At 43.6% G+C, this 10,000-nt stretch overlaps 1 protein-coding gene across 9 annotated transcripts in view; it reads left to right on the forward strand.

Annotated features, from left to right (window-relative positions):
* LOC145643262 (semaphorin-6D-like) overlaps positions 1 to 9,779 on the forward strand; it is an 18,286-nt gene extending 8,507 nt beyond the window's left edge. For 3 of the 9 annotated variants that reach the window (XM_081709419.1, XM_081709418.1, XM_081709420.1), the window contains 11 exons: positions 66 to 154; positions 826 to 1,043; positions 1,157 to 1,288; positions 1,506 to 1,661; positions 2,101 to 2,274; positions 2,773 to 2,913; positions 3,308 to 3,385; positions 3,607 to 3,665; positions 4,058 to 4,114; positions 4,702 to 4,872; positions 6,172 to 9,779. In XM_081709419.1, the coding sequence (XP_081565545.1) occupies positions 66 to 154; positions 826 to 1,043; positions 1,157 to 1,288; positions 1,506 to 1,661; positions 2,101 to 2,274; positions 2,773 to 2,913; positions 3,308 to 3,385; positions 3,607 to 3,665; positions 4,058 to 4,114; positions 4,702 to 4,872; positions 6,172 to 7,457 (2,561 nt within the window). In that variant the 3' untranslated portion in view covers positions 7,458 to 9,779. Of the gene's footprint in view, positions 1 to 65; positions 155 to 825; positions 1,044 to 1,156; positions 1,289 to 1,505; positions 1,662 to 2,100; positions 2,275 to 2,772; positions 2,914 to 3,307; positions 3,386 to 3,606; positions 3,666 to 4,057; positions 4,115 to 4,701; positions 4,873 to 6,171 lie in introns of those variants that run through there. The other 6 variants (XM_081709421.1, XM_081709422.1, XM_081709423.1 and 3 more) reach the window with 6 other exon arrangements.
* The last annotated feature ends 221 nt before the right edge of the window (positions 9,780 to 10,000 follow it).

Consider the following 10,000-nt stretch of genomic DNA (forward strand, 5'->3'; position numbering starts at 1 on the left):
ATTTCACTTCAGGTTGTCTCTCTCTCTATGCCTCTCTCTTATTCTGTTATTTTCCACCACCCCAGAGCCACATTTCCTGCATGCAGTGGATTATGGGAGACACGTTTACTTCTTCTTCCGAGAGATTGCAGCAGAACACAACAATCTGGGCAAGGTACAGCAAAACAGCTCATGCCAGCAACTCTTTAAAAGCACAATGACACGCATGCGCTAAAATCTAGTCACCACTAAACTGCCAACCCTGGAATAGTTGCTAGCTATCCCGGGGTTTTGGGTGGTGTTGTGCTTCCAATCAGCCCAGTGCATTTCATTTTGATTTATGGTGTCTATATTTCCACGATTGGCTGTAGTTCCTGCGTATGAGATGAGTAGGTCTCTGTGAGGGATCAGTGACTCACCATAGACCCACTAGTGCTAATTAATATTTCAGTTCACAAATCGAATTGGCCGAGGCAATGTTTTGTGCTGGTGAATTATTAAGACAGTTACATATGGCTTATTCCATCCCTACAGTAGTTTACTGTACTTTATCAATCACGGAGAAAGAGGGTAGGAAAGATAAAACACAGAAAGACAGAGAGAGAACAAGTTACAGCAAGTGAGAGATGTTCTGTCTACATGTGTGATTAAACATGTTTGCAACCAGGGCCTGGTACAAGCACAGGACAGGTTTGCTTGGAGCCGCGGGGTTCAAAACTTTATTCACATGAAGGAGATGTATTATTCAAATCCAGAAAGTGTTTTGCCTATGCCAAGTCCTCAGTTCCTCCCTCCATTTCCCTCCCCCTTCCTCTCCTTTTTCTCCCTCTTTTCCTCTCTCTCCAGGCAGTGTACTCGAGAGTGGCTCGGATATGTAAGAACGATGTGGGCGGCTCGCAGCGGGTGCTGGAGAAACACTGGACGTCATTTGTGAAGGCGAGGCTCAACTGCTCAGTGCCTGGCGAGTCCTTCTTCTACTTTGACGTCCTTCAGTCAGTCACAGACATTATCGACATCAACGGGGTCCCATCTGTGGTGGGCGTCTTTACCACCCAGTTCAACAGGTAGGAAAATAGCATTCCTTGTGCTTATCCAGCATCTGTCCCTGAGCCAGTCACTGCACTGGGGGTTGGTTTGATTGAGCGGTTTGCTAATGAGGCTAATGTGCCTTGATCAGTATCCCAGGTTCTGCAGTGTGCGCCTTCTCCATGCCGGACATTGAAAAGGCATTCCGCGGGCGCTTTAAGGAACAGAAGACTGTGGATTCTGTCTGGACTCCCTTCCCTGAGGAGAAGTTGCCCAAACCCAGGTGGGCTTCTCACACCCATGTCCTCATAACAATTGCTTTCTGCTGAATAATTAATCAGGGATGATTAGACGCGTTGCATATTTTACAGCATGCACACGGTACCCGTATGGGGGCAGGTGTACGTTTACGGGTGTTAGACACACTGCAGCTTTGTGCCTACAGCGGCTGCTTGGTACCATTCCTCTCGAGTGTGACTACAGTGTTTCTGTGCTTTCAGACCGGGCTGCTGTGCAGGTCATGGATCAGCAGAATCCTACAAAAGCTCCATCGAGTTCCCGGATGAGACGCTGCAGTTCATAAAGTTACATCCTCTCATGGATGCAGCCGTGCCTTCCACTGGGGACGAACCGTGGTTCACAAAGACAAGAGTACGGTATGACCTGACTCCAGAGCAGGGCTACATTAGTTCTCCATACCACCACCATGAAACCACCACCATTAAAAATGACAAAAACCTGGATCAGTACCCAAATCACATAACTGTAAATGACAAAACCTCGGGTTACTTAAGCAATTAACATACTTAAGTTCAGGCATTCATTTTGTTGCTCAGAATCATCCATCTTTCCTGTTTTTAAGCTAAAAGATGCATATGCCAATAACTAATAAATTCAAGAAGGTATTAGTTTTAGCTTCAGACATTACATCAGAAGTTCTATTGGCCAGCACATTTAATTAACTGGCCCTCAATTTGGTGGAAAGCCTGATTGTCATGGACAATGTTTACATCAGTCTGCTCAGGTTTTAGCAGAGACAGCTATTGCTTCAGATATCTTAAAATCTCCTTAAATGTCTCTTTAAATGTCTTGAAGGTACAGATTGACAGCATTGGCTGTGGACAATGCAGCAGGCCCCTTTAAGAACTACACTGTGGTTTTCATTGGCTCAGAGGCTGGCATTGTTCTGAAGGTGCTGGCGAAAACAACGGCACTGTCCCTCAATGAGAGTGTCCTGCTGGAGGAGATTGATGTCTTTAACCAGGCCAAGTATGTCTTAATCCGGCTGTCAGTTAGACTTTTAATCGTAGTGTCAATCTGAATCTGAATCTCAATATCAGATCCTGACTCTGTTTCCATATATGTAGTTCTATTTGTATGTCAAATGACACTTTATTACTTGACGGATTTATTTTTCTTATTATACATTTACGTAACCACAATCTTTGAGCAAAGTTCTATATAAATGTATTATCATCACTGTTGTATTTTTATCCAGAATTCCTACCACCTGAGCATCAGAATGTACTGATTAGAGAGCAAAAGTAAAATATGATTCAGCAATTTTTCTCATTTTTGTTTGAGGGAATCTCTGCTGTCAAACTCCTGTTCCTCTGAAATATTTTGCATTTCAGTCATAATACAGTTCTAACTGACAGGAATATCTGATAAGATGTTTAGCACATCCACACTTTTTTCCTTTTTATTCATTCTTTCTCTCTCTCTCTATCTCTCTATCTCTCTCCCCTACTTTCATGAACTGTGCAGGTGTATATCGAGTAATGAGGATGACAGGCGCATTTTGTCCTTCCATCTGGACAAAGACACACATACACTGTTTGTGGCTTTCTCTAGTTGTGTAGTCCGAATCCCCTCGAGTCGCTGCGAGAGACACCGTTCCTGCCACAAGTGAGTTCCAACTGTAGCACTGCATATACCTTACACAGAAACACACACACAGACACACACACACATGCACACTCACTCAAGAACTGAAATATGCCGAAGTTAAATTAGGTAAAAGGTCATATACACTTACTACTGCTACAAAGAATAAATAATATTAAATGGAAAGCATGTTTTTGGATGTAAAGTATTTTATTTGATCTAATAAATCTCCCAAAGACAATTAAAAAACAATAAATAATAAGTGCATTGTAAGGCATACAAATATGCATATACATATATAATCACCGACAGGTAGAACCAACTGCACAACTACACTGCTGCTATCACAATGCAAGCCCATGACATGTAAAACCTAAACAGTGAGCATGTGTGATGCTTTTCTTGTTTGTTCCAGGTCATGCATAGCGTCCAGAGATCCATATTGCGGGTGGATGCCTCACGGAGCCTGTGAAAGGATACCAGCAGACGAGCAGTAAGTCATTTAACACACACACACATACACACACGCACACACACACACACACACATACACACACGCACACACACACACACACACACACACACACACACACACACACACACACACATACACAGACAGCTCAGTGCACTCATGGATATATGTGTTTACTTCTACACAAGTTTATTCATAATAAAAAAAGGTCAAAGTACTCTCTCTCTCTCTCTCTCTCTCAGGACTGGTTTTGAGCAAGATGTTGAGTATGGTAACACGGCAGGACTCGGTGACTGTCATGGTGAGGTCATTGCATTTGTATTTCACCATGCCCAAACAGCAATAGCTCACGTCACATTAGTAACCCTTCACCACATGCCGCCGAAAGAGATTAACGCATAAAAACTTACTGCCACATGCTACTAATGATGCACACAGAGTGTCTTAACTGAGCCTGCTGTACTGACTCGAGAAGCAGAAATGGAGATGCTGTCACAAGCACATCCTTTTACTACTCACTGTCAATGCAGAGCAGAATTGCTGCAAACAGATTTTTTTTTGTTGTTTGTTTTTCTTTTTAAAAAAATGACATTTCTGTAAACTCCTGTCCTATGACTAGGGTTTTTATTTTAATTTTAGATATTTATATTTTCCTTATTTTATGCTGATTTCTTTTTCCTTTAATTCCTTTAGAGTTTTTGACTACTGCTTCAGCACCAGATTTCAAATCATATGGCGACCCAACTTCTGGTTAGTTTTCTTAACTTGATTGATTTCGTTCCCTGAGTTCCGCAATCTCGCAGTCTCGCATCCTCCCGTTTTTCACTGCTTCTATCCACAGCTCTTAATCGTCATTATCATCACCATTGCTATAGTCGACATCACGGCTCTGATTCTTTAGTCTAAAGCAGACTCTATACTTCTGTCTTCTGGCACTTTCTAGTCTTTTGTTTAGTTTGTTTTTTCTATTCTCTATCACCATCTAATGCATGACCTGTAGCTGCCTGCCTTTGCTTCCACCTCCCAACCTTTTTGTCTTTTTCTGGAGGCTGTTCTCACCGACTCTCCCTTTTAGTTGGTATTGTGTCTCATAGTTATATCTTATCTATTATATCTCAGTCATTTTAAAAGTATTAATGTACGTTAATCAATTCCGGTCTGCAGCTCATGCTTTTCCTAAAAGCAGAATGTCTGTCACAACAGCACTGCCTACTCTTTCTTTTAGAGACATCTTTTAAAGAAGCCAGTATTGTGACCCTAAGCCAGAGCGCTCAACCTTTGTCTTCTATCTTGGTGAACATTAGTTTCACTTGTTAATAATCTCTTTGTTGCCACAGACATGAAGTTACCCACACCGTCACTCACGTCATCCACTGCCTCAGGCCCTGTACAATCACCTAAAACCGTTCCCTCACTGCCTCCCCAACTCTTTGGCTCACGGAAATTTGTTCTCCAAGATGATCTCAGCATTTCGCGATCAATTGACTCGGTCCCAGGGGTGCTGGAGGGTAAGGCCTTAATGGAAGTATGTCATAAATCTGCATGGAATTCTGGGTCATAGCTCTAGCGATGAATTATCTGAGAGTCAGAGTCTGTTTTGAATGGGATCTTTTTCACCAGATGTGACTCAGAATGTCACTGCTGGTGCATTCACCACTGCTGGTGCATTAACTAAGCACAACTAACTGTGTGTGCTGGGTAAACTTTCATTTAATAGCTATAAGACATGCAGCTTAGCAAGGTGATGCTAGAAGCTATGCTCAGCTATCCATCAGCTCACAGGGTATTTTCATTTTCTTTTATTTTATTTTTGTTGTTTATCTCACCGTGGTTTATTCTATATTCAGCAAGTTCTGTTTAAATTTGCTTTATTTATCATTCATCTCTCCAAGTAATCTTCTTGTATCTTTTTGCACAGGAGTTCTTTTTTAAATTACTTTTTCATATAGTCTTTCATTTTTCTTACCTTCCTTTTTTTTTTCTCGTGTAGTTTCTTTTTGGCTTCTTTTGTTTGTCTTCTAGTTCTGTTGGATTTCAACAAATCTTCCAAAGGCCTTGCCACTGACCAACACTGTTGTAGCACTTCACCGTAACACGTGATTACTTACCCACTAACACTTCACCATAACATGGGATTACTTACCCACTAACACTTCACTTTAACACGATTACTTACCCACTAACACCCTCAAAGGTCAGATTCCATCAGATCCTGAATAAATTCTTCTTCTCAAATAGTCTTATTTGCCATCAATTGGGGGTTGAAGGAAAACTCTCAAGTCAATCCAGAACTACTAACCACCTTTATTCCTCAGTAGGCATGTCATGAAAGTTTGCAAACTAAGAGCCTACTAGCAGCTAACTGGATTACTTCACTAATGTACTTGTGGGTAGCTTTTAAACACTAACTGATCTGTTGAACTTTTGTATGTGTACCAGATGTTCTCTTTCATAGAAACCAATTACCAATTTTATTACCCATCTCAAATGCTCTAGTTTAATCATGCCAAGTCTAAACTTTCAATAAATGACAGAATACCTACAGGGGAAAGGGAGAGGACACCCTGCTGGAATAGCAGAGGGAAGCAGAGCAAACTGTTTTTACGTGTGTGTGTGTGTGTGTGTGTGTGTGTGTGTGTGTGTGTGTGTGTGTGTGTGTGTGTGTGTGTGTGTGCGCGTGTGTGTCTGCATGCACGCACACACATGTACATGCTTGAGATTGTGTATCTGTGTGTGTGACAGAGGAAAAAAGGTCTATATATGATAGTTTTGTGACAGGTTGACATGAGGCTGTATGTGTCTTTCAGGTGTTTGGGAGATCCAGTCGGGTGAGTCCAATCAGTTAGTACACATGAACATCCTCATCACGTGTGTTTTTGCTGCCTTCCTCCTTGGGGCGCTTGTTGCTGGCATGGTGGTGTACTGCTACCGTGATGCCTTCCTACGTAAACCACGCAAGATCCACAAGGATGCTGAGTCAGCACCATCCTGTACAGACTCCACAGGGAGCTTTACCAAGTTGAATGGCCTGTTCGAAAGCCCTGTGAAGGAGTTCCACCATGCAATGGACACACCCAAGCTGTACTCTGGCCTGCTCAATACAGGGAAGGATATGTTGCCATCACCAGACACCAAGACCATGATTCTCAGTGGGCAGAACCCAGAGCTAGCAGCGCTACCCACTCCTGAGTCAACACCTGTGTTGCAGCAGAAGACCCTGCAGCCAGTCAAGAGCCAATGGGAGAGGACCCAGGGCAAACTGTGCATACCCCGCAAGGATGGCCCACCCAAGAGCCCACAGTACCTCCCCTCAAGCCCTCCTCCACACCCAGCTATCGGAAACCCCCACATACCAAGTGCGGTGGTGCTTCCCAATGCCACACACGAGCACCGCACACCGAGTCCTGATGGATCTCGGTTAGAGAAAAGGGTTCATAACAGCGAAGAGTCGGGCACCAAGTCCAGTCGCAAAGAGCACCACCGTTCAGTGGATGCCAGGAACACACTGAATGACCTCCTGAAGCACCTTAACGAGAGCAGCAGCAACACCAAGGCCATCATTGTGGATCCTCCTCACAGTCGGCAGCACCTGATGTTGGAGCCCATGGGCAACATGGCAGAGATCCCACCCAAGGTCCCAAGCCGGGAGGCGTCGCTCTACTCACCCTCGTCCTCATTGCCCAGAAATAGTCCCACCAAGCGTGTGGATGTACCCTCCACGCCCACGTCACCTACAGGGCAGACAGGGACCCTGGAAAGGCAGAGGTACCATCGCAGCTCTTCCCAGCGACATTCTCTGTCTTCTCCACCCAAAGGGCTCCATTCACCCAGTGGGGTGATGGTGACCCGCCAGCCCAGTTTCAACAGGGGCGGATACATACCACCCACCCCGCCTTCCAGACTGGACTCCCACGGGGTACCGGTGGGTGTGACACCCTCCATCTCCCGGCAGAGCAGCTACAGTGGGCATGGCTCGCTTCCCCGGACCTCTGTCAAACGGACAGCCTCATTAAAACCCGATGTGCCCCCAAAACCCAGCAGCTTTGTGCCACAGACACCTCAGATGAGAGCAGTGAACAAATACAGCTACTGACAAGCCCTTTGTGGGCTACTTATATCCTGTGAAAAGGACCGTAGGAGTAAAAGGCTTTCTGGCTAAGCAAAAGGGTCCAACTGTGTCTAAATGCCCTCTCGCTGTGCATTCAGAAGAGAGCACAGCAGAGCCACATCATGTCACCTGTGTCCCACTACTTTGTAGTTTATATCAAGTTAAATATGAGTCTCTGGCCTTCCAGGCGGCAGGGACGCCTAAGGTCAGAGGGCACAGGTGCCACAGCTGATTCGGGTGGCAGGGACCGTTGATGGAATACTTGAAAAATTGCCTCGCCCTCCTCCCTGCCACCCTGCAGAGTCCTGTTCTTCAGTGAACAGGGCAGAAATGGACAGAGGGTTGGACGTGGGCATTTGGCTGTTTTGAAGAGGATGAAAGGGCAGAGTGTGACAACATGGTACGACATGATTTTGGCTGTGTTTAGGCGAAGAGAAGGCAGCAGGATGGAGAGGTAGCATTTTTCATTTTCTTTTTCAGAGGACAGCCCTCTGGGGTGAACCAGTCTACATTCAGTCATCACAAAAAGGGATGCACTTAACCACTGGCTTCTCCCCAGCTCCAGTCATTTGTGTTGTAAAACTGAATCCCATTTTGGGGTATGTTAACATCATGTGTGTGTGTATATTTGTGGAGGTGTAGAGAGCCAACTATTAATCAGCCATTTCTGTGTGCAGAGGAGATTTCCGGTGCCTACTTGGGTAACTTTTTTTTTAAAACTCACTGGGGAAAATTATAACACTTTTTGCTGCTACTGGGTTAGACGAAAATGTTACATAGTGTGTTTTTGATGCCTGTGCATTGATCAGTTCAGCCCTAACCTCCTGGACAGTGTTGGTAGGCTTGGTCCTTCGTGTGTTTTGCTGCAGAACATGAGGCTCAGTACTTGTTGTGTCCAGTAGAGCACTTTGTTTGCTCCTGTTTGGGAGAGACAGAAACACGGCAAAGCCTGTAGATTCATCATGAATGACAAACCTACTGCCACAAGTCCTGTAATGACCCCCGACTACACACTCTCTCCCACTCCCTCTCTCCTTTGCTTCACAAAACACCCCCACCCCACCCAGAAACTGCTCTAGTCATTGCTGGACCCATTCTACATTTTTTTCTTCTCTGAATAAGGCATTATTATCAAGTGGGTCCAAAGCCTTCAGTACAGGCCAAACGTGTTCACAATATGTCTAAATTTCTTGAGAAACATTAGAGAGCTCATAGATCGGTGGATGGATCAGGATCTACACGCCTGTGGCTCAGACCTGTCATTTGGCCATTAAATCTATAATCATAATCAGTCATTGTAAGATGTACCAATGTCTCCTAAAGAGTCATGCTGGTAATGACATTATTGTAAATATATAAATATATGAACATGGATATTTCAGAGGCAAGTGTACCTCGATTTGTGTATTTTGTGCCTTATTAAAAGCCTCACCATGGTTGAAATTTTTATTTGGTTTAGGAATCATGTCATTGCACCCATTTAACCACATGATAATTACTTACGGGCTGAATAAAATTAAACTAGAAGAAAAGAAATGGGAGAGTAAAGGGAAAAGAAATGGGAGACACTAAGAAAACCAAAATAAATTTTTGCATTTGCAAATTACTATAAAAAGTCCCACCAGCCCCCTGGTTTTTGGTAAGGTGTCACATTCGACAATGTATTCAGACACTGGGATGTAAACATCAACTTTTTGTACAATTTAATTCTACAGACCTATCCCTTTGACACAAATTTAAAACATAGACAGACATTGCTGCTTTCAACTGTAAATTGGGTATTTGGCAAATGTGGTTCACTTTCTGAAGAAAGTAATATAAAATCTTAACAGCTTATTTGTCAGCCTCTTGGGGAAGGCATGCAGCGAATTGGAAGCTGTCCTTCTGTTTACATGTGATGATTGTATTTTAAATAGCTGCCCATGCACTGAGCTACTGGTCCCATGGCAAGGGGCAAGGTGTGCTCCGACATGTCTGCTGAGGCCGAACCTGCTCTACTGCTTTGTATATTGCAATATTATCTTTGTTTGGTTTTTTTCTGTTGCATTCTGAAATGAAGCCTCCACATTTCAGCCAGTTGTTTTATGTGCAAAGAGAAGCCTACCTATCTACCTAGGTTTTTTATATACTGTGTAAAACTGGGCAGTTTGAACTCCAGTTGTTTTGTTTTCCAGAGTATTTTAATGTGTAGATATGTTGCAAAACTGTACTGTGAAACTGTAAATACTACCATCATCCTTAAGGATATTTTTGTTGATTTTTTAACACAGCATGTATAGTTGAAATAAAATATTACTGCACAGAAAATCTGATTGCATTATTATTTTCCTGCCCCAAACACCTGACTCTATGTTAATAAAGAATATTGAAGATTAGATTAGCTCAGCGGATAAGGTACTTGACTTGTGATTGGAAGGTTGCTGGTTCAAGTTGCCCCAAGAATCTTAAGTGACCCTTGACGTTGACGTTTTGGCTGAAGAACAGTACCATGGAGTAGTGGTTCTTTGTCACTGTGGATTTCTTGTACA

The sequence above is a fragment of the Electrophorus electricus genome, unplaced genomic scaffold (genome assembly GCF_041902795.1).
Source record: "Electrophorus electricus isolate QZ-2024a unplaced genomic scaffold, ASM4190279v1 Scaffold41, whole genome shotgun sequence".
In the NCBI taxonomy this organism is placed as follows: domain Eukaryota; kingdom Metazoa; phylum Chordata; class Actinopteri; order Gymnotiformes; family Gymnotidae; genus Electrophorus; species Electrophorus electricus.